The sequence below is a fragment of the Lepidochelys olivacea genome, assembly GCF_965140295.1.
Source record: "Lepidochelys olivacea isolate rLepOli2 genome assembly, chromosome: 4".
Taxonomy (NCBI): Eukaryota; Metazoa; Chordata; order Testudines; family Cheloniidae; genus Lepidochelys; species Lepidochelys olivacea.
The window spans coordinates 131,159,033-131,184,428 of NC_140414.1; the positions used below are offsets into that span (position 1 = coordinate 131,159,033).

Sequence of the window (25,396 nt, forward strand, 5' to 3'; positions counted from 1 at the left end):
CACCTGTCCAATCAAGACAAGTGCCTCACATGGGCCCTTGAGGATCTTCGGCATATCGGCGTCAGTAGACCAGCAATCTACGACTTGTGCGGCTCGACTGGTACCAGGACCTAGAGCAGGCCTGAGAGCAGGAGCAGGCTGGTTGTCGGATCTCACCGACCGTGCGGATTCGTGTCTCGGCAACAGGTGCCGGCGAGTGACCAGTGGGTTTGTGCAACCAATCGGTTGCATGATTGGTGCCGAGGCATTGGAGACACACCGACCCGTGTCTCGACGCTCATGCTGGGGGGTGCGTGCCTCTGCAGGTCTGTGCCAGATTACCAGTGAGCCTCGCCTCGAATCCCGCTGTTGGTTCCCAGGGTCCAGAGACCAAAGAGGGCTTCTCTGAGCCTGCCTCCCTACTTCTGAGGCATGACGGCTCTGTGCAGGTGAGTGCTGGTGGAACATCCCCTGCAATTGGGAATGGTGCCGCTGAGGCGGGGCACGCAGAACGGTCCTAAGGCAGGTTTACCCCTAGACTTGGGTACTGCCAGAGCCGGTGTGGGTGGCACCGGTAGCGTCAGGATCTCCTGTGCTTGACGGGACTTCTAGTTGATGGAGGCCCTCGTCACTGTCCGGTGTGGCAGACATAGTATGAGAGGGGCTAGACTGCTTGACTTGAGTTGAGGGCTGACTCCCTGACTGAGGCGTTGAGTAGCCCAGTACAGGTCTTGGTTCTCCTTTGGCCCTCTTCTTTCCCTTATGGGAAGTGAGAGATCTTCCCCACGCAGTCCTTTTGGGCTTCTTGGCCGGGGATCACTGTCAGCTTGTAGATGGCCCTGACGGGGAGCTCTGCACCGATGCTGCAGTGCTTGGGGACGAGTCAGACCTCCACTCCAGAGTCGGCATGGTCCCCGGCACCATCAGGATGTGTCTCTCCTTTGTTGTTTGCGGTTTAAATGATTTACAGATGTGACACTTGTCGCTTGTGTGTCCTTCGCCTAGACACCTTAAACAACTAACATGCAGGTCACTGATGGGCACAGGCCTCTTACAACAATCACATGGCTTAAAGCCTGGGGACCGGGACATGCCCGGTCCCTAGGCCGAGTCCTGTCTGGGAGCAACTAACTAGAACTAACACTAAGGGTAACTACTAACTATATACAATATTTTACAGGGAAAAAGTTTGAGACACACACTGAATGAAGTGAAAAGCTAGTCAAAGCAGCAGACATTCCAGCACCGTCACTGGCGGCAAGAAGGAATGGAGGGTGGGGGTAGCTGGTGGCATGCCTTGTATCACAGCATGTGTGCGCCACTCCTGGGGGCGTCAGTCCCCTACGTACACCACTGACGGAAAACGAGCACACACACCTAATATGGAATGGACATGAGCAAGCACTCAAAGAACAATAATTTTTCTCCATCTTTTTTATGGCAGCCTTTCAAGTACTTGAAGACCACTATTATGTCCCCCCTTTTCCAAACTAAACATACCCAGTTCCTTCAGCCTTCACTTATATGGCTGGCATTCCACCCCTTTGATCACCTTTGTCACTCGCCTCTGGATCCTTTCAAGTTTCTCTACATCCTTTCTATACATTGGTGACCAAACCTGGACACAGTATTCCAGCAGAGGACTAACCAGCGACAAGCTATCAATAACCTCCTGTAACTTGCACACTACGAATTGCTGTTAATGCAACCCAAAATTGCTTTTGCCCTTTTTTTTTTTTTTTTTGCAACAGCATCACATTGCTGACTCGTGTTGAGGTTGTGATCCACCACAACTCCCAGATCCTTCTCAGCAGTACTGCTGCCAAGCCAGTTATCCCCCATTCTGTATTTGCACATTTGTTTTTTTCTTTTTTAAGTGTAGCACCTTACATTTGTCTTCGTTGAATTTCATTTTATTGTCTACAGTCCAGTTCTCCAATTTATCAAGATCCTTTTGAATTTTAGCCCTATCCTTCAAAATGTTTGCCACCCTCTGCCAAAATTTGATCATTATGCTTTCTATTCCTACATCCAAGTCATTAATAAAGATGTTTGGACCCAGAACAGACACCTGTGGAGCCCCACTTGAGACCTCCTTCGAAAGTGACATCATTCCATTAATCATTACTCTTCATTTGCAGTTGTTTAACCAATTATTTATCCACTTAATGGTAGTTCTGTCGAGTCCACATTTTTTCCAGCTTACTTATGAGAATGTCATATGGGACTGTATCAAAACCCCTTGCTGGAGTCAAGGTATATTATGTCCGCTGCATTTCCCCGTATCAAACCAGTTACCCCGTCAAAGAAGGAAATCAAGCTGGTTTGGAACGATTTGTTCTCAGTAAATCCATGCTGGCTGCTAATGATCACCCCTTCATCCTGCAAGTATTCACAAACTGAATGTTTTACACATCCGTCTAGTAGCTTCCCAGGTATCACCGTCAGGCTGACTGGTCTATAGTTCCCTGGCTCCCCCTTCTTAAGATGGATACTATTAGCTCTTTTCCAGTCTTCCAGGACCTCTCATCCATCAGTTTTCAAATATAATTGCCAGTGGCTCAGAGATTTCTTCAGCTAATTCCTTCAGCATCAGGCCCTGTGACTTAAGTTGGTCAAATTAGTTAGAAGAGCTCTGATGTGTTCTTTACTTATCCTGATCTGCATCCCGTCCCCTTACTTATCTATGATAACATGTGATCAGACTAGCAGAGTTATTTTTTGTGTGAAGACTGAAGCAAAGTAGGCACTGAGCAGCGCCACTTTATCTTCCATTACCAGCTCATCTTCACTGAGCAGTGGACATACACCATCTTTCTTTTTAGTCTGTTATTTTTGTAGAACCCCTTCTTGTCTCATAACTGGCAAGAAATGTTAAAACTCATTCCTCTCCAGATTTTGTCTCTACACACTGGTGCTATTCCCATGTATACTTCCTTGGTGACATGCCCCTCCTTCCATTTCCTGTATGTATCCCTTCTGATGTTTAGATAGCTAAAAAGCTCCTTTTGCAGCCATATTGGTCTCCTGTGACTCTTCTGGTCTTTCCTTTGCATCAGAATAGCTTGATGTTGAGCCTCTTGTTTACATCTTTTAGGAACTGCCAGCCAACTTCGACTCCTATTCTTCCTACCTGGTTTCTCAATGGGACCTCGCATACTATTTCTCTGAGTTGTTTGAAAGCGGCTTTTCTGAAGTCCAGTGTCCTTGTTTTGCTGTTCTCGTGTCCTCCTTTCCTTAGGATCTTGAATGCTATCAGATCACGATCACTTCATCCCATGTTCCTGACCACCTTCACATTCGCGATGAATTCATCCCTGTTTGTCAAAACCAGACTCAAAATGGATGACCCTCTAGTTTCCACTACTTTCTGAATCAGAAAACTGTCCCCTAGACATGCTAAGAACTTGCAGGACATATTACATTTTGCTGTATTAATCTTCCAACACATATCTGGGAAGTTAAAATCCCCCATTAATACCAGCTCATGTGTGCTAGCTAATCTTTGTACCTACTTGAAGAATATCTCATCCACTTCCTCTTCTTGATTAGGCTGTAAGTTCTTCAGGGGAAAGGACCCACAAAAGCTTGTGTCAAAATAAGCTGCCACCATTTCAGAGGTTCAAAAAACTGATCTAGGAGAGAGCTGCTCCATCATCATCCTGTGACTAAGAAGTGACAATGAGAATTCCATGAAACAATATATTTTTAAAACACAAATGCTGCTCAAATTTGAACTTTATACCAAACAATGATCAAATTTTAACAACATACATTTGTTTATCCTTGTTTTAATTTTGTTGCAGTATTTAGCTTCCAGTAGCCAAGTAGCATTTTCTTAACGGTTTCTATTTTTAGAAGACAAGGCTGTTAAATCACCAGTTTGCTACTGCATAAATCCTTCATGAGCAGGTATCTCGGTAACCATGGTAACACTGCATCTCAGCAGAAAGGATAAAAATTTTATTCCACTTTGAAAACAAGTCCCGACACCTGGGGCTGAAACCAAAGTCTGAGCAACTTAGCTTTGCAGGTCCCCTGTGGCATAGGGCAATTGCCCTGCTTGCTACCCCATAACACTGGTCCTGGCTTTTATATGTAGAAAAACAGTTGTGGCACAGGTGGACTGTGGAGTTTTTAAACATGTTTGGGGGGGGGGGGGGGCGCGTCTCAGAAGGAAAAAGGTTGAGAACCCCTGGCTTACAGGAGTAGCCTCTTGGCAGGAGAGGCAGCATTTGGAGCCCAGAGAGCCAGGCATGTCCTTCCAAGAAAACAGTCTCCTGGTGGGGCAAAGAGGAGAGAACAAAAACAATGCAACAATCCCCTATACAAACTAACTATATGAACAACTATGTTACCAGCTACTAGATTATTTTAACTAAGGAAAAATAGGCTAAGGCCGTGGTTCTCAACCAGAGGTCTGGAGTCCCCTGGACAGGACACGAGCAGGGTTCAGGGGGTCCTCCAAGCATGACTGGCATTAGACTCACTAGGGCCCAGGGCAGAATGCCAAAGCCACACCACACAGGACTGCAGCCCAGGTCCCCAAGCCCTGCCACGTGGGGCTGAAGCCTGAGCTACTTAGCCTTGTGGGGCCCCCTGTGGTGTCCTGGGCAACTGCCCTACTTGCTACCTCCTGAAGCCGGCCCTAGCTTTTATATGCAGAAAAACAGTTGTTGTGGCACAGCTGGGCCATGGAGTTTTTATAGCATGATGGGGGGGCCTCAGAAAGAAAAAGATTGAGAATCTTTGGGCTAAGGAATGCTCAAGGCAGACACGCTAAGGCTCTGGCTCAGGTTGAGGTAGTTGACAAAGATGGTTCACTCATGCACCCCTACATAGCCTCGGTGTCTGGCATGACGTGGCATGCGGGGAGGGATAACTCAATGTGGGGAGGGATAGCTCAGTGGTTTGCGTATTGGCCTGCTAAACTCAGGGTTGTGAGTTCAACCCTTGAGAGGGCCATTTAGGGATCTGGGGCAAAAATTGGGGACTGGCCCTGCTTTGGGCAGGGGGTTGGACTAGATGACCGCCTGAGGTCCCTTCCAACCTTGATATTGTATGAAGTAATTTAAGGCGCATGTGCAGGCTGAACATCTCTGATTAAGAGCTTGAGAGGCACATGCCGACATGAAGTGGAACACACATAGGGATCCACTCAAAGAAGAATAACTATTCCACCTTAAGTGGAGGCAGCGACTTCATCGGAGTCCCAGGATCTGAGCTGGGAAAATATTTCAGATATCACAGACATACTCAGTGCTGGAGAAATATCCATGGTTGGTACCTCTGGAGAACGTTCACTGTGTCCATAACAGCGGAGACTCAGAGAAGGCAGATCTCCCAGGACTTTGAATCTCAGTGTTGAGATTGTCAGTACCGTAAGCAGGAATTTTACGGTGGTCAGTACCAGGGTAGACTATGCAGACAAGGTTGATACTGAGGTCATCAGAACCTCTTTGGTACCAAGTGCCCAGCAGGCCGTAGCTGAGAACATGAGGGTGCTCCTTGGCCAATACTGGTATACAGAAATTGGAATGCAGGACCTACATCAGGCTTTGTGTTACCTCTGTGAGAGGAGCCAGGGGGTGGCCCATGCTTAACAGTCTCCTCAGATGATGGCCTTTACAAGAGTGGAGCTGCATACTACCTCTTTCTGCTGATGAAAAAGGCTTAGACGTGGAAGCCGGAGAGAAATATTTCTCAGGAACTGGGAGTCTAGAGGAGATCATAGCACTCAGTCAACAGAGCACTTCTGGCGGAGTACTGTTCAGATCCAGGTGGATCTTGCTTACCTAGATCAGAGGCTAGCCTCATCAACTTGTCCTGCAGAAAGAGCCTAAATGAGTTTGCTTTAGGTTTTGGGCTCTTTTAGAAAAAGGAACAACAAATCAAGCATTTGGCACGGATACATCCTTCACCCAAAAACAACATGCACATGTTATATCCACCACAGAGTGGGACTGCCTCCCATGTGAGCAGCTGTATTTGAATCCCAGCAACTTTTGAGCAGGTGTAAGGGCTGAAGCCTAGTACCAGGTAATGAAAGAGGAAAAACTACCAAGAACAGAAACCCAGTAAGAAAAGCTATCCTAAACTAACTAGTAATCTATACTGAATAGGCAACTACATATAAAAATCAGTTTTAAATCACAAGAGCGCAAGAGACAGGGACATTGCTTTCAATTCTGTCTCACAGTCACAGACAGTAAAGAAGAAACTGAGTGCCTGCTGACCCCACTCCACCCTTTATGCCTTAGGGGCGGGGGGTGGTGTTTTACATATGCATGAGTGCACAAGCGGCACAGTCTCAACAGACACTGGTGGCTAAAAGACTTTGATCAAGAGCATGGAGCTCAAATGCATCACCAAGAGTGGAATATATATGGACAAGCACTCTAAGAACCATTGTTCATTTTATCCCTTTATATTTTTTTTAACTATACAATTCCAGAACCTCTCTATGAAGGATCCTGTCTTTAATGCTAATGCCTAAAGTACTGTACAAGCAAGAGCAGCAGTTGAGTGCAACATCTTGTGATCCTCAGATCAATTTCACTCTGCTTCTTTTGCTGGAGAAGCACAAAATACAAGAACAGTATAGGTAAGATCCTTCACTGTCGGTGCGCCGGAAAAAGGAGACAGAGACCTGCAAAACCTAAGGTGGTCATAGAAAGAATAGTCAAAAGGGACCAAAATAGAAAACTGGTTTCCTAGATTGGTGACCTAGATTAGTGCACAGTTCAGGGACAAACTTTAACCCTAACTCTCCTGCCAACACATTCAGAATTTAGTGAAGTCATTAACAATGCTCTTTTGTACTGATCCCTTCCGGTCAAATGAAGGATTCCAGAGAAACCGAAGTCCAACCCCACTTAGACAGCATATTATTGTTAACCTTTTATAAAAGGAGCTTATTAGATTAACAATCTTTAGATGCATTCACAAAAACAATAGTTATCACAATACATCCACGAAACCAGAATTTCCTCAAACTTTTGAAAGCTGAGCCCCGCTTCAGGAAAATTAAATCTATTACACTCAGCCCAAATTTTGCTGTGTGTTGTTAAAGGCCTACCCAAAATGAGCAGTCACTCAAGAGTAGATTGTGTAGATCCATATAATATACTTCCTCTTCTTTGTTTTGATGAACAGTGAAATGGCTAACAATGCTAACATTTCAAGTACCAACACTGGCATCTAAATTACCACCTCTGAAAGGAATGGAACACTTTACCCCTCAAAAATTTCTACAGACTGCATGGTTAACCTTGAAAATATGAAGTAAGTGCCTCTTCACAGCAAGCTACATCTTTGGCTACTAAGGGGCGGAGGTTTGGGGGGAAAACAACCACAGTCTGGAAAACTGCATTAAACAGTATGAGTAAAGTACACAAAAACTCTTCCACAACCCAAGAACCAAAAAAACCTATCACATCTTCGAAGTATCTGCAGTACTGGACATATCTCTGTGACAGTAAGACCTTTTCATACTGTTACAGATGGATGAATGGATGAGAGAAAATTCTGAGGAAGACCAAAAGTCTATCATCCTCTCAACTTCCGGGGATAATCTGGCCAAGTTAACATCAGGAGAAGAGTAACAGTGGCTTACAGGTCTTCACCACTCCCACATGGAACCAGACCTTTCTTCTAATTGTTAGTCAGTGTACACCAAATAAGGTCTAGTACTACCACCTACCAAAAGAAATTTGCACTTCATTCTGTGATTAAAACCTTGGGTAGGGGGATTTGGATTAAGATCTGGGATTTTATTCCCCATGCTACATATGGCTGATGATTGTGTACTGCATGTATGCTACCACAGCTATGCTGCTACAAGAGCTCCCTAACATCTGCTCTAACTGAATACCACATTTGACACCAGAAAATTAAGTGTTTATCTTGAATAGAGGAGGCTGAAATTGAATTGCAAGAATTTATCCAGCCTGACATTACTTACAGGTGAAAGAATCCATACAAAGTTGTCTATACTAAATTCTATAAGCTCTGTTGCACATGGTCAGTAACCACAGATGGTTGATGTCATTACCATCCACTACCTAACCAGGAAAGCACCCAAAGCAAGGTCATTACAAAATAGTACATTATACTGACTGAGCTCCTCGAGTCTACCTACATAGCTTAACAAAGAGAAGGTTAAGGAGTGACAATTACAATTTATAAGTACCTATATGGGGAGCAAATATTTAATAATAGGCTCTTCAATTTAGCAGAGAAAGTCGTAACAGAATCTAAAGGCTAGAAGTTGTAACTAGACAAATTCAGACTGAAAATAGGGCATTAATTATTCTCACTATCAATAATTTATCCTTGGAACAATTTACCAAGCGTCATGGTAGATTCTCCATCACTGGCAATTTTTAAGTCAAGACTGGATGTTTTTTCTAAAAGATATGCTCAAGGAATTATTTTGAGGAAATTCTATGGCCTGTGCAGTACAGGAGGGCACACAAGATAATCACAATGATCCCTTCCGGCCTTAGAATCTGAAAATATTGCAGTTTTCCCACTGGGTGAAACATTGCTGGAGCACTGAATGTAAGAATCAAGTGGCAGAGTCACAGTCAGCCACAGAGCAGGAAATTAGGACACAATCCCAGAATATATCAACTGAGGTCAGAGGTTTGGGACTTTCCCCACATGGATCTGAAAGCCTCATGGACAAACATCGTAGTAGATGCAGACCACAATCCCTAGATTTTTTGCTGGCTTAGATTTTTCCTCCTTTTCCTCAAACATCAGTCTTACCAGTGATCATCCTAGTGGTGCCCAACAACACTGCATAAAGAATTACTGGTGCTGGCAGTTGGTCCCATTCCTTCATACGCCCATTAGAGCGGAGGCTGGTCTCATCATGATGGCAGTAGAAATGGAGCGTGCTGCTGTTGCATCAAGTGCAGACTGGAGAGATGTGTTAGCCGCCAGTTGGCCTGCTTTGACTATGGCCTTGAATTGTTCCTTATGCGAATCAGGAAGCTGTTTTATAAAAGAGTTCAGTTTCAAATTTTTCTGGTAATTGTATTTTGCCATTAAGGCTTGATAGTTTGTAATGAGGAACTGAAGAGCAGCCGAGGAGTATGTTTTCCTCCCCCAAAGAACCAGGTGCTTCCAGTCCAGGTCATAGTGGGTGGATTTAAATTGGGGGCCCTTTGAGTTGACCGCATCCACTATGAACGAATTGAGAGGTGGGTGGGAGAAAGGAAACTGAGTCTTTCGCCAGCACATAATATTTTTTTGTCAGCCTGCTTGCATGTCTGTGGGACAGACATAGGGGGCTGCCATATGATCTTGGCAGGGTCCAAGAGTGTCTCGTTAATAGGGAGGGCTACTCTGGATGAGGCAGAAGAACGTAAAATATCCACTAGCTTGTGGTGTGACTCGGTCACCTTTTGTAGTAGTATCTTTAGTGCCTCTGATACCTGCTGTGCCAGGTCCTGCAACAGTTTAAAGCAGTCTGCCACAGATGGCAGAGGGGACATCACCGTCTCATCTGGTGAGGATGATGAGAAATGGGCTTGATGGGTAATTTTCTCCTCACCTTCAGCCTCCTGTCTCTCTCTTGCCTGATCAGGGGGTTCAGATGCCTTTGAAGCAGCAGCTGAAGGAGGGTGTCTCCCTGGTTGCGGATAGGTGACACTGGGACTATGGGAGGTCTGTTGTCTTTGAGCCTGCCAATGATCCCAATAGGGACACCGTGATGGAAAAGGATGCAGTGGTTGGTACGACAGCTGACCAAACCAGGGAGGCTGTGGATCAGGATGACGATATGACTGAGGTCCACAGTGAAATTGGGCATCATTCAGCAGGTGAGAAGAGTGGCGGGAGACCACATCCTCTTGCTCACTTTCTGAATCAGAAAACGAAAAGTGGGGTGCACGGCAGAGGTTGTCGGCAAGTCAAAGACACCAGGTGAACTCGGTACTGGAGCATCAGACACCGAAAAGTCTGTCATGCACTGAAGTCTGGTGGCGCCAAAGGCATCAATACCAGTGGTGGTTGTTGGTGCCAAGATGCCCGTACCAAAGAAGCCAGTGATATGGACCTGATAGTGCCTGGCGTACCACAGGCAGTACCAATGTCCATACTGCAAGAGCCTTCCCTAGGATGGATTTTCTGTTTCTCTTGCCCACTGGGTCCTTAGGCAATCCGACACACTCTATCAGGACAATACCACATGAATCCTAGGTACCGGATTTAGACAGTTACAGTGCCGTCAGTACCCAGGATTACTGATTGAACTGATTGTTTTCGGGTCGATCAGGGCTCACTATGGGGACTCACGGACCTTTTCTTAGAGGCCTTACGTGAATGGCTGGCGGGTATCCCTTTAGGCTCACCTGCCTTCAAAGCAGAGAGTTGTGGTGAGGTCTCCCACCATGGCTCGGTTAGTTGAAGGACTGACTCCATGAGTGGGAGTTTAAGCCTCAGTTCTCTGTCCCTTCTGGATCTGGGCTTCGGTTGCTGACACAAACCACACTTCTGTGGGATGTGTTTCTCCCCCAGGCAGAGGACACACAGAGTGTCCGTCAGTCAAAGGGATAGATTACTTGCCACTGAGACTTTTCTTGAAGCCCAGGGAGCCGGGCATACCATGTCCAGGGGAGTCCCCCCAACCAGGCTTGATGAAAGAACAAAGTCTTTTCTTTTTTTAGCAACAGCCAAATAAAAATGTAAACAAAGTAAAGAAAGAAAAGAGGCTTCAGAGGAAAGCTAAAAATTTGCAGATTCTAAAAAAAGTTAATGATCCACGAACAGACAGCTAAAGCTCCATCTCCAGCCAAGGACAGTTGAGAAGGATTCACCTGGGCACACTGTTCAGTCTCATGGCAGAGCCAGGGCAGAGCGTATGCATAGGCTGAACAGACACTGCTACCAAAGTTCTCTGATCAGCAGCAGAGGGACGCAGGCACATCGACAATGGAGCACCCATAGGGACACTACTAGAAGAAGAACCAACTGTTAACTTCTTACCTAAGGTGTTGTTTCAGTTCCACCTAAGTCAGCAAGTAACCATAGCCACTTTGTGCCTAAATCCTCAAAATCGTAAGACATTCCATAGTCACGGTGTAAAAAAAGGGCACTGAAGCATTATTTCAAGAGGTTGCTTTTCTTAGGAACCACCAAGAAAGGCTTGATGGCCTTGAGAAAAGCAAATTATTTAGTAGAAAGTTATTAGGGAAGCCTAGAGTCTTAAACACTCTGCAGCACTAAAGGTGGACTCTAACAAGGGGTAGGTCACAGTACCAGTGACTAAATCAGAAGCCTCTCCACAAATTACACAAAGCAATCATTTGAACTTTGCATATGCATGATAGGTCACTTTATGTTAAATACTCTGGGCCAAATCCTCAGCTGATGTAAACTGGCATAGCTCCACTGAAGTCAATGGTATTACCTCAATGGTGATAAGATCTGGCCCAGTTGCTTTTATGATGCTCTGATGCTGCCCTCTGAACAGTAGTTAATAAATAATGGTTGGGAAGTACTGCTTTTGAAGTCCCATTTATCTGGGCAACACCAGACAGTGTAATTTCTTAGCAGTTCAATCTGTTTCCTCCAAGACCTTCTATACAACAAGCAGCCGGCACTTACTAGCACTTGGAAAATGTGAAGTGCTGTACATACATTAAATAACTGTAGAAGTTCAACATAGATTATAAGCAGGTAACGGAATACATGGAAAATTTGAATATATTTTCATTGTGAGGTCCACATGAGTTATTCCCCATCAGTGGTCTCCACACCAACAGTGGCCTGTGGAGCAATTTCTGGTGGTCCACAAAAACCATTTGGTCATGTGGGGCTGGCTCCCCTTGTTTGAATCTGCTACACTACCTTAAAGTCAACTAAAAATGCAATCCTTTTCTAGTTTCAGAGTGGTAGCCGTGTTAGTCTGTATCAGCAAAAAGAACAAGGAGTACTTGTGGCACCTTAGTGACTAACAAATTTCAACAAAAAAAACTTCAAAAACAGACTCCAACGAGAAACTGCGGAACTGGAATTAATTTGCAAACTGGACACCATTAAATTAGGCTTGAATAAAGACTGGGAATGGATGACTTATTACACAAACTAAAAACAATTTCCCCATGCTAATTTTCCCCCTACTGTTACTCATACCTTCTTGTCAACGGTCAACTTGTCAACTGGGCCATCCTGATCATCACTACAAAAGTTTTTTTTCCTCCTGCTGATAATAGCCCACCTTAATCGATTACTCTCGCTAGAGTTGGTATGGCAACCCCCATTTTTTCATGTTCTCTATGTATGTATATATCTTTCTACTGTATTTTCCACTGCATGCATCTGATGAAATGGGCTTTAGCCCACGAAAGCTTATGCTGAAATAAATTTGTTAGTCTCTAACGTGCCACATATCCTTTTCTAGTGTTACTTTTCAACAACTGCTGTGGTTGGTACGAGAACATTATTGGGCTGCAAATAGGACAGATTATGGGAATCACAAATGTGAATGGAAATTGGATACATTATGAAAAAAAGTTGAGAACTCCTGGTCTATATATTCCGCATAAGATGTTAAGGGTATTAGCTAGCTAACTTATTGAACCACAGTCTTTTTTAATACATGGACAATAGTGGCAAGGATGTGGTGGAACCAGATTGGAAAAAAGGAAGTATACCATTGTTAAAAAAAAACTTTTTAAAGCAAGTGATTGACAGTTAACTACTCAAAAAAATCCAATTTCAGTTCCTAATAGAATAATGAATCTAACATTTCAAGAACAGAAAACCTACAATAGGACAACAGAACTATGGACCATAAATAATAAGTTTTAAAAGGAATCATGCTATAAAACAGTAACATTTGATTGAGAGATGAGAAGGAAGCAAGCTGATGTTAAAGAAAACTCATCTCTTCAGTACCCTAAAGAACATCTTCATTAAATTATCTGTAAGAAGGGGTAAACACTAAACAGCACATTTAATTGGCAGCTTACTAAATATGGGAAGCATTGTTAAGTGAAGACAAGTAAAAAAGGGACTCTGGGCTCAACTGTACGAGGGGCCACTTTCTGCAACCATTCCAGCCAGCTTAAGTATTCTGTTCCTTGTTGCCTGAAGTGCTCTTAATCTCTCCAGGTCACTTTACAATTTCGTTCTGTTCTCCTGGCTTTGCTAGCTCAAATTTTAAATGTCATCCACAAATATGATCAATGGATCACTTCAGAATCAAATTTGCAGGGGACACGATCCAATGGCCAAATTTACAGCTGATAGACACAAAGTGTTGTGTATAGATGGTTTATAGAAAAGCCATCAGTTGGTCTGCTACAACAAGAAAGAAATGTCAGATTTTTTGGTTCTCTCAGACCGAGATGCTTACTGAATACGTTCAAGTAGTCCACAAATCTACTTCTAGAAACTCAAAGCCATCAGTGGCTCATGACCCACTGTCCCAAACAACTACAGCGATCACTGTGCCAAGAAGATAGATTGCATTCAGTGCTCACTTTGTGCTTAATTGTTAGATACCAGTTACAGTCTTATTTTACCATTTTATGCATTTTTTGTAGCTGGAAATAACTTTCTAATGAGATCATTTTAACATAGTATTTTGGAGAAATGTAACATTTTAATTTAAAGTTTTAAGTCTCTGAATTTACAAGTCTTAATTTGGTAGATTTACCTACATTTATGTACTTCCTTGTATAACACAATAAGCTATTTTATGCTTTTTGGTCAGCAAAAATTCTTAGAAATGTTTTAGTGCTAATGTTTATTATTCATCCTGTATATTAGATCTAAAATTTCTTAAATGAACACGAGTAACATTCCTGATACTTATGAAAATAGTCCAATTGATACTAATTTAAAAAAAAATTACTTGTAAATCTTTTCATGCTGTTAATTTAATAATTTTTAGGAAACAAAATATAAAAGTTCTTGTAAAGTCAGATTTAAGCCCAGGATGACAGCAAAGAGGACCCAAACATGGCTTTGATAGAAAATAAAGCTATCATTTATTCAGTGTTTATATATAATCATTTAGTTTTATACCTTTAATTGAAAAGAATTTTTTAAAAAAAGAGTAACATCTGTCTTTTGGCCATACTGCTAATAAATGTTAGTCTTGATTTCTCTATACAAACTATTCTATATTAGCCATTGAAAGCTTTTGTCTTTAAGTTTGTCTTTTCAAGTAAATTTGTCTTTTTAAGTAATTCAACTTCATTTGAAGCCAGGGAAAATAGAAGAGTAATAGCCTGAAAACATTCAGAGTATTAGGAACTTTGCACAGTGTGAAGGTCCAAAGATCTAAATGGCTCTGGGTTTAAGAACATCGACAAGACTCACTTGTTTAAGGGAAGGTGCATACTCAAAATACTTGAAATAAAAATACCTGGTACGTTCATTGGTCAAGCGGCAATAATCTGATTAACAAACAAGGCTAGTGGCAAAAAGATTTTTTTTTTTTTTAAAAAACAACACTTACTACCTTTTTTTCAGAGGGGCCTGAAGTCTTTGATACTAACGCTGCTTCAACAAGACCCTGCTCAAGTAAGGAGTCATATTTTATGCTTCTTTTTCTATTTCTCCTCTCCTTGTTTGCTGGTTTTTGTTCATTTTCCTCTGACTGGGACACAGCTGCTCCACTGTCTCCACAAATGGAAGATTCAAAAAGAGGCTTTCCATTCATGTAGGTTTTAGTGATTTTCAGCTTAATCTCTGGAGAGCCATTCTTGATAGGAGTAGTGTTGGGTGGTGTTCCAACTCCTTTTATTTCCTGGGGATCAAAGTGCAGCTTGGCATCTTGTGCCCCGGACTCGCCATTAAACACACGAGAAGTTAGATCTTTCAATTTATCGGCTGGAATAAATGGAAGAGCATCATGGCCATTATATTTTTGCATGACACCCTCTTGCAGAGTGGCAGAAAGTTGTGCTTTGCCTAAGTAGACAGAACACTCACGATTCACTTCACAATTCTGCGTTTTCCCATTGGCATTTCCAAGGATCTCTGGTACCTGCTTCATTTTTATGTGGTTAACAATTTTTCGAGTTAACAGAGGAGAACTTCTTTTGATGCTAAAGTCCATTCAGCCCAGATCTTTCCAGTCTTACACTGCTGTAACAAAACAAAAACAAAAAAGATTTTTTTAATACAGAAATATAGAAGAATATGCTAAAAGAATTGTCATTTTTAGTGTCTGGTTAAAGCTGCTTCTGTAAGGTTTTAACCTACAAAATATTTTTAGATAATTCTTTTTTTAAAATGTAGATTTGTTTCTACAGAATATGCAACCTAAGCATTGTAATATGTATTACTTATTGCCAGTACTTAAGTACCAAAAATTCTAACAAGTTGTAATTGACGATAAATCATTCTAATTTCACTGAACATTCTCTAACAAAGTCCAAATAGGAAAACAAAGTGATTTTAGAGTATTAATTTTAAACATCTACAGCCCAAATCCTTCTCATATATTTTACACAAGCAGTTCCATTTATTTCAAAAACATTATAAAGTGTGTAAAGATAAAAGTTTAGACATAACATGGTATTAGTAACAAAACCATGTAAAAAAATTTGTTTAATTCTAGTAAAGTGTGCCAGATTAAAAAGTTCCATAGACTCAACTTGCCTGTGTATTCACATAACAGATACACCATGGGAATTGGAAGGACAAACTAGTGGCCATTGCAAATGGTGGCCAACACTGCCATCAAAGCACCACCCTCTTGGGAAAAAGTGTAGCTCATTCCTCATGCTTTACCCTTGGTTTCTCTGCTAAGACTGCCAGTAATTAATTCCACTTACGGTGGTGGTTTTATGATGTGGATATTTGTCCACTAGGAACTGGATGGATGCCAATAAGATCACTTCCCTCAGGCCAAGACCAAACTGCAAAATTTAAACCAGCAACCTATAGCTAAAATGAGGCTTTTAATGATGATTTTACATCCATTCCCCAAAACAAAGGAGATTTGAAGAATTTTATACACAAATGCAGTTTCAGCTGCATAATCTGATTTTGACATGTTTTTAAAATTAATTTAAAAAGGAAAACTCAGCATACTTTAGTGTTAAAACCCCTACATTTTCAAACAGAAAGCATCAGGCAAACCATCTGCACCGTCTTTACTTTTTTCTCTCTCTCTTTCTAGAGAACAGTGGGAAATAGATACTTTTATTGTAGCATAAACCTCTATATCTGTGGTCCCCAAACTTTTCAGCATCTCATCCCTTCTCCCTCGCCAGAGCCAGGCCACAGCCCCCGAGGAGGAAGGGGTAGGAGGGGGTGGACACGGACAGGGGTAAGAGAACCGAAGCTGGGGCTGCAGTTGGCGTCAGGGCTGGGAGTGGGGCTGCGAACGGAGCCACATCCAGGGGCCAAGGCTGGGACCGGGTGCAGAGCTGGGGCCTGAGACTGGGGGCAGGGTCGTAGCAGAGCTGGGAGTGGAGAAGGGCTGGATGGCACTCCCTCCCTACCTCCCCGGGGGTTGGCCTGGGCCACCCTACAGTTTTGGGACCGCTATTCTATATGCATACACCATAGTTTAACATTAGCAGAACCCAGATCAGAATTCTAACTATAGATTCATATATAATTAATACAGGCAAAGCACAACACAGCTATGAATTCATGAAGAATGGAATTAGAACATCTATTCACAAGGTAACCAAGTTCTGCTTTGACATAAATCAAATAGGTACTGCTATAACAGATCAGATTCACATCATATCCATCTAGCCCAGTATCAGATACCTTCAAAGAAGGTGCAAGAAAACCCATAATAGGCAACCACTGAATAGCGGTCTACCGTAGAGTACTTTTGTCTAAACCCTGATCAATTAATGATGGACTTATGCATGACAGCAGATACCTCCTTTGTGACATTCTGTCCCATAGTGCTAGTTTTCAGTGGGATTTTTTCCTCAAAGATGTTGAGATGAGTTATACTGAGGTCACTATTACTTATGTCACTTATGATTACACTGAGAACAGCCTTTCCTCTTGTGTGCTGCAGAGCTAGCTGTTCCCTGAAACAATAGTTTAAGGTATCAAGAAACTGTTTCTCTAAATCTCGTCTTTATGGGATGTTTCGCCAGTTTACATGTGGAACTGAGTCACATTTTTACTGTTTTGTTTGTTGTAGATGTCTCTGATTCCGTCAGTGTTATACCACAGTTAGCAAAAATAAAGACAGTGTGGACTGGAGGCCTTTTGCACAGATAATTTAGGCCAGTGTTTCTCAAATGCAGCCACAATGGCCGCATGTGGCCACCAGAGGCTTTTCTTGTGGCCACAGCCTCTTGAGTGGTGATTGGGGGGGGGGGGGTTGGACAAAGCAGTGGCCCCTCCCACAAGGCCCCCCTCTGGAGACACAAATGCTGGAGGAGCACCTCCCCATCCAGGGCTTAATTTGTCCCTGGGCTTGCTGGGGTTGAGTAAATCTGTTGTGAAAAGTGATATTTGTATGTTTGTTAATATCACTTTTCACAGCAGATTTAGTAGCTAGCTTGGAGGCTGTGCAAAGTGATATTAACATACAAGTATCAGGTTTCATACCAGCAGACTTACCAGCTAGTAAGCAACCAAAGAAGCGAAAGAAACAACAACAAAAAAACAAAAATGTGCAAAGCACCTTATTTGTGTTTTTATTCCATTTAGGTCCAGCAAAGAATAGAGACCACTGTACTTTATTATTGAGTCTGGAAAAAAAACCCTACATAAGTAAGTTAATATGATTTGGACATGTGTATGTACATATTTATTTGTTTTTACTAAATTAATTAATTATTTTAGGAAAAATTTTCAGAGCGGCCACCAGCAAGTGTTGGTGGCCGCACTCTGAGGCCACCAAAAAATTTGCTGAGAGAACCCCTGATTTAGGCTACACAAAGGAATGCCATCTCTTGTGTCTAAACAACTTTTTTAAAAAGCTATAGCATTCTTGAATAAATCCAATGTACAGATAATCTACTGTAATTATGCCTACCTGAACAGTCATCATTCTACTACTATAGTCAAAGAACTAGCTGGACTACATGATCCAAAAAGATAAATTCTCATTGTAAATAAGATGGTAGTGGGACACCCAGAAAGAAGTGTCAGGAGTAAGATGAAGGAGAGATGTGAGAATCAGTACAGATTTGGACGGCAACAGAATTTTTAAGGTTAAAAAAAGCAAACTCCATGTGTAAAGATTTAAAAATAATTATATTAATCAGGAAGTTAAATTCACCTAAGGTCAGGGGAAATGCTGTGTTTTCACCCCATTTCATACTCCATAACCTCTCTCACTGTACGACTCCAAGTGACAGAGTCTGAAGAGTATATCTACACTACAGCTTATGTTGGCATAATTTATGTTGCGGGGACAGCTGTATGTCGGCAGGAGAGCTTCTCACCCACTGGCAGAGAGCGTCTTCACCAGACGCGTTGCAACTGTACCGCTATGCGTGTAGGTAAACCCTAAAGCTACACATCAATTCCTAGCCCTAGAGTGCTCCTCTACAGAAGCACTCTCCCAATGCTATAATTTGAAACTGACAATTTGGAAAGCACTACTGTGAACAAACAAATTAAGTATAGTACCTGATAAATTATTAGAATGATCAGTGCTGCTGCAAGCAGTATTTGCAAGGCAAATTTAAAGAGTTGGTAACCGTACAGGAAATTTGTGAAAACACACAAAACCAAACCATGTCAGAAACTCTCCTCTAAAAACAGTGATTCAATTTTTGACAGAAAAATGAAACTGGAATTTACTAACGTGAATTAGGTTTTCAGTCTGTCATACTCAGATTCAATGGAATTTTTAGCATGAATTGTTCCTACAAAAAATAATGATTTTAGCCAAATAGTGAATTTAGCCAGATTTTTAGTCTCACTGTAAAGAGACAACAATCACAGAATAAACTATGAAATTTAAAGTTATTGCAATGAGCACGTTTCCTTTTTGAGCACTTATTTTTACTATAAATGACTAACCTTGTACTTCCCACCCAAATTCTTAGTCTAATTTTATAGCACAAAAAGCCAGTAGTTTATTTGAAACATCTAAATTGCCTTAGCATACTAAAAAGGTCTCTGAAAACCTGCCATATACAGAGACCTTCATGAAGCTAAGAGCTCCCTCTGGTGACTAATCAAAGATCTGATCAACAACTATGTAGCGTAGCCTATTGGATTAAGAGGTTTGTATTTTACAACCCCGTTGTCTTTGTTCTCACTACTAATTCATTAACATTTTTCTTTTAACAACATATGGATTCTCATTCTCGCTTATTTTTCTAAACTAGAAAGTCATCTGACAAAAGAAATTTAATCTACAAAACCAGACAGCTCGAAATTATTTCAATAATCAAATTAAACTATGCTGTCTTTCTAGTAAGCCTATGCACATCAGCAGAGGGAAAAACTATAGATCTCTGAACATCACACCACTTAAATATAAATATTGCAAGAACTGGAAGAAAGGGTTGAAAAGTACAGCAATTTGGGAATTTTCGATGAAACAATTTTTCATCAGAAAATCCCAATTCTCTGAAACCAAAGCTTTTAGTAGTTTCAACCAAACTTTCATCAGGACAGCATTTTAGGTCCACAACGGAATTTCTGCTCAAAACCTAGACAGCATGCACCCATCCTAGTGATTAGTGCTCCACATGGGACACAGGAGACACAATACAAAGACTTGAATCTGAGCCCACCACATCTCATGAGTGTCCTAACCAGAGTAATACAGAGTCAGTCTCTCTCAATATTTAATTTATACAAAAAGTGTATATTGGATCAAGGAGTGAATTAGACAAAAGGAAGTCACTGTAACCAGTTTAGAGGCAAATGGAAAGGAGACAGCACAGACAGTAGAGTAGTTTGAGAGAGACACAGGTTCAAGGACAGGTAGTCAGGGTGGATAAAAATCAATGATTTAAAAAAAAATCAGATTTTTAAAAATTTAAATTGGATTTTTTTTTTATAAAATGCTTTTTGAGGAAAAAACCTATCTAAAGGTAGTTTTAATTCAGATACATTATAGCTCAAAGATATATCATGGAATAGGGATTATAAATTCTAATTCTATAGTATGAGACAATATATTCATGTAATGTTTAAGAAAAGTTTTTTAAAAAAGAGTTCCAATAGTTCATGGATTAGGGCTCCAATCTTACGGGGTTCCACAGGCTTCTGATTAGATTATTTAGGTTAATCTTTCTATCAACCCAATGGGACTCAGTGCTCATCTAGAAGATACTATCAGAGAGGCTTAGTTTTGCAGTTCTCAAACTGTGGATTTGTGTTTCCAGAGGTAACATGCTTGTTAACAGCAAAAATGTTTCAAATAAAATAAATAAATAAATAGAGAGAGAGACAGAGAGGTGAGAAATAACAGACCTCAACTCTATTGTCAACTCTGCAAATCTGTGTACACAGAGTCAATCCCTTACCTCTCTCTAAAAGTGCAAAGTTTCAAAAAGTTCAATGAACAGATTAGTGGGGGTGGAATAGATCTGGACAAGGAGAACAAGTCTGGAGATAAATGTGAGACGCAAGGGACATATGCTTGTTTTGTTAAAATATTATATGTTTGTTGTTGAAAGAAAAAAAATCCACAATACTTAACGTTGTTGTTTTAGTTAAATAAAACAATTTAAATGTCTGTTTGGTGATGTTCTCCTCCTAATAGAGCATGGCAAGAAAATCCTCCAAATATTAATGATTAACCTGTTGAATTGGAGATAGTTCACCTCCCAATGACTTCATAAATATCTGCTTCAATTACCGTTGGTAAATGAAATAACCAAAAAATCATTCATTTTCTGTTATAGCTGTAAAACTCATTTGAAAAGTTTTCAAAATAAATCACTTTAAAAATGTATAGTGAGTACCTTCTAAAAATGAAACCTACATCTATCTGAGTTGTGAAGAATATGTATTAAGGTTATAACAACCAACAAGAACGCACTTTTATGTGGAAAACCATTATTAAATTGAGTCTTCCGGACTAGTGATTTAAATCATGATTTAAATCCAATCCACCCTGCAGGTTGTTGGGGGTTTCTGGAGAGGGGAGCTCAGGGTGCATTTTAGAAATCTTCCCTCCCTTTTTTGCAGCGTGCATTATAGCACCAAGCAGACAAGCCTTGAGAAAGTCAGCACATAGGGATAAAAGGTGAGAAGGAGGACGTCAAAAGGTAGCATACAGGAGGCAAAGTGTGTGAACCCTGAACTCAAAGGAGAGGGGGGGAAAAAGACTCGTCAGAAAAATGGAAGAAAATTAAAGAAAAAGCCTTTATTCACTATATAATCATCTGCTTAGTGTCCAGTTTCCATTCAGAGGTTTTCAGCAGCTAAGGAATAGATGAAGCAAGGAAGCAAGATCTAAGGTGTTAGCCAGGGATGGAGTTAAGTGGAACAATGTGCATAATGGAGAGAAGAACAATTAATTGAGAAGACTTGAGGGAGGTGACCACAGAATCCATTTTGGAGGAAGAAGAAAAGGAGGGACAGGAGAGGGTCAACAGTAGCAGATACATCAGGAATGCTGTGATCTTAGAGGTTATGAACGAGAGTGTAACAATATTAAATGAAATGAGATGGTCAGAAAGAGTTACCCGATTGAGCAATGTTAAAGGAATATAATACGATACAGTGATTAGGGTTACCATCACTCTGCTCCTGTTGGAAAACCATGTTGTACAAGCACAGCTACAAGCCCAACCTCTAACTTGGAGTGCTCTGCATAGGGTAGAAAAGGAAGACTGGAGAGGTTGAAACAAAAGTCAATAATAGCTAATAAGCTCAAGTTAATGCCTTAATATGATACTGACCAATGACCCACCAAGCACATCAGCAAGGAGGAAAGACAGGAAAGTCCGGGGCCTAGTAGTTTGCTGTATGAAAACAATGGATACTTATTTTCACAGGAACCCATTTTTGGTATCTGAACACACCATTTTCTTTGAATGAAGTGAGATTTTTTTTGTTTTTTGTTTGTTTTAAGTGGGATTTGGACAGAGAAACAGGTCTCTGCATATTTTAATGGGACAAATGCATGTTCTTGCAAAGGCTTTGTATATACCGTTTATAATTAATGGAATGTTTCTGCATACATGGAGTAAGTTATTTTGTGTATATTTTAATAGTTTTATTAACTAGCTGAGCATCTATTATATGACAGCAAGTCAGGTGCCAAATGTGGTTATTCTGCATGTCAAAGACACATTCCTGTGTTTTACTGTCCAGATTGTTAAGAGCATTTATATGGTATTATTTATTATTTCTTTCTACCACCTTGGCAGCAATCTCAGAGATGCTTTTTCTGTGTCACTGAAATTATGAGCTAGCCAAGTGGGATTGTTTTTCTGCCAAATCAAGGAAATGGAAGAAAGTTATCAAAAGAAAACTTCACTTGAACTTCCTCAAAAGCTTCAGGTAAACTTCTAAGATGAACAACACAAAAACTGTCTGCCCTCTAATATATCAGTGTGTATAAACTTTTAAAAACATTTATCCACAAACACCACCTTTATCATCTACAAATCAGGCTTTGAATTGAAGTTGAAAAAAAGCCAACAGATGGCAGATTTTCTGTAGGAAGTCTTTTGAGAGGGAAAACATAAGATGAAGCTAGTTTTGTAATCCTAAGAGATTTCTCTCTCTTCCTCTTTCGTCCATCTTGAAATCATCCAAAATTTGTGCTTGTTCTCAGATCAGAATTAAACGAATCCATACATGATTCATGTAGAAATAAAAGGATTAGGGATGGGATAAGACTTTCTTCTAAATACTAAATTTGAATATCCTGGACACGTGTTCGTTCAGATTCTCTTCTATATAAAATCATGATGCCAAAGAAACATTTAGACTTCCATGTTTCTTGCAGTACAGCACTAGTGTGCAGCTCAGGACATTTTTAACATAGGACCTCGTTCCCCAATTGTTAGGAAGGCAAAATTACTGCTAACTTCAATAGAAATTACTTTGCACACACACCAAAAAAAAAAAAAAAAAAACTAACCCACCAGACTGGCCAATTTCTTTCTAACCCAAATTTATCCTGTCACAACAAAAGCATTTGACCCATTGAATACTAAATATATGCAAGACTGATGTTTTAAATATAATCTGAGTTATCTAAATGCAAATCAATGCATTAAAAAGTTAAAGAGCATGACACACACTGATAAATAAGACAGTCAAAACAAATTTTACCAAAAAAAGAAATGTGCCATTTGTCTGAAAACAAACATGGGAAACTTTAGTCCAAAGGGTTAAGTTCTAAGAAAGTTATAGGCACCTAAATGCAAGAATTTTAAAGTTCATCCTTAACCAGAACCATACAACACTAATGTATTTGAGATGCAATGCCCGGTTATATTAAAAAACCTAATAAAAACTGGGATAATTGAATCTTATGAAGGCATAAGACACTGAAGTTTACCAAACTCTCTTTATAAGTTGCATTTACATAGAAAGATTAAGTCTTTTAGTCCTTTTTTAAAAGAACGTTTGAATGGCCAATATATGCACATATACAGTACAGTATATTCATCAAAAGTGCTAAGATGTACTAAGCAATATTGAAAGTAGTTCTAGCAGTACAGTTCTGGCCCCAATTTTTTGTTTTTAAAAAAGGAGCAGAGTTTCAAACCCTAATATGAAAGTATATTTTCATTTAAGAGAAATAAGGTTTACATGCGGCTTATCCCTGCCTGAACAAAAAAGGGGCTGAAACCCTTCTCTATGTGACAAGAGAAAAACAGCCTTTTAAGTGACTGCCAGAGCTGCCTAGCTTGGAGAGAAGGAGCTGACAGCTGTGGCCTGTTAGGCTACATGTCTCAGTAACCTAACAACAGCTATGCTTAAGTAAGGAAGCTATAAAAAGAAGAAGATACTTCCTGAGAGAGAAGGGGAAAGAGTGCTCAGATTTCCTCCTAACTCAGGAGACTCAAGACCTATTCCCACAATGAAAAGCAAGGAGAAACTGGAAACTTAATTTCCTTATACTGACAGGAGGGACCACACTAAGTCCCAGAATCAATAAGCACTGATGGCAAGCGGGGGTTCTTCTGCAAGTACTAACACTGCTTTTCTGGTGCAGCAAAGATAATTACACAAATCTGATCAATGTCACTTTGCCCAAAGTTTTCCTGACCAATTGCAACAAAAGAACCACTGCTGGGGGTGGAACTGGAAGAGTGTGTGATAGGAAAGATTAAATATAATCTCTGCAAAATCACAAGGAAGAAGAGTTCTCTCTCACTTTGCTTAAGAAAGTCTTCTAAGTTTAACTCCTGCTGCTCAAAACAACAGGAAGCTTGACTGAAACTGATCAGATTCTCCATATTGTAGAGAAAGGAAAGACTCTGGACAGCAACAGTGGTACCAGCACAATCCAGGGAGCGGACCATAAAACAATGGAAGGAAAGAGGAGCCCCATCTCCACTCTAAATACCAATAGTGAAACAGCTGAACCTCCCAATCACACCCACACAGCAAGAAGAGAGTGAGGAGAACTACTCTTTTCCAGCCCAGCAAAGGAACTTCAAATTGACCACACACTCATACCAAACAAGGCATACACTGAAGATGTGGGCATCTCCTGCAGGATCCAAGCATCGCATTCTGGCGGCAACACCAGCATGCCATTTCCCCCCCTAATTCCTGGCCACCCAAAGCTACATGGGAGCAACTACACTGGATTTCTTATTAGGGTACAGCACCTGATAAACACTATGAAGTCTCCTCTCTCTCTCCCCACCATAACCTCCCAAAATAACTGTATCTGCTACATTTTTCAAGACTGTACTTGAAGCTTCCCTTATTTTCTGGGCATCCACAATAGCACCACATGACAGCGGCCCTTCCTCTAGCAAAGGAGGGTTGGATAATATAGCCCACTAATGACGCTCCTCCAGTTGTCAAGAGATCGCTAGTGAATTCAATGAGGTGACTCTCTCACAAGGGCTCCAAGTATTGTGTCTGCCATATTGCTAAACCTCTACCGGTCCTTGGATGACAGACAAATTTAATCTCAAATTAGTCATCCCAGTGGTCTCCAACATTTCAACAACAGAAGACTGCAGCAGGCGCCTGACACCCCGCCGCTGAAATGCCGCCACCGAGAAGAAGCAGTGGCAAGAAGCGCTGCCGCCTAAATGCCACCAAGAAACGGCAACGCTTCTCAGTGGCATGGTGTCCTGCGGGTGCACAAAAATGCCCTGGCAGGAACCATGGCACCCACGGGCACCGCGCTGGGGACCCCTGAGTTATCCTATTGGTGCAGCTCCTTCTCTTAATACATGTCTTGTTATGCAACTGCTGAATGACATTTCTATTTGCTTAGTTCTTGGAATCTAAGCGTTTTCCATCAGTAACATCCTATACCAGGGATTTCCAATGGCAAATACACATTGTATAT

The 25,396-nt window shown here is 41.2% G+C and overlaps 1 protein-coding gene across 5 annotated transcripts in view; it reads right to left on the reverse strand.

The window, feature by feature from the left end:
• Positions 1–25,396, reverse strand: part of NSD2 (nuclear receptor binding SET domain protein 2) — a 151,352-nt gene that overhangs the window by 117,069 nt on the left and 8,887 nt on the right. For 4 of the 5 annotated variants that reach the window (XM_084626523.1, XM_084626522.1, XM_084626524.1 and 1 more), the window contains one exon: positions 14,462–15,090. In XM_084626523.1, coding sequence (XP_084482649.1) covers positions 14,462–15,061 — 600 coding nt within the window. In that variant the 5' untranslated portion in view covers positions 15,062–15,090. The remainder of the gene's footprint in view (positions 1–14,461; positions 15,091–25,396) is intronic. The other variant, XM_084626525.1, reaches the window with a different exon arrangement.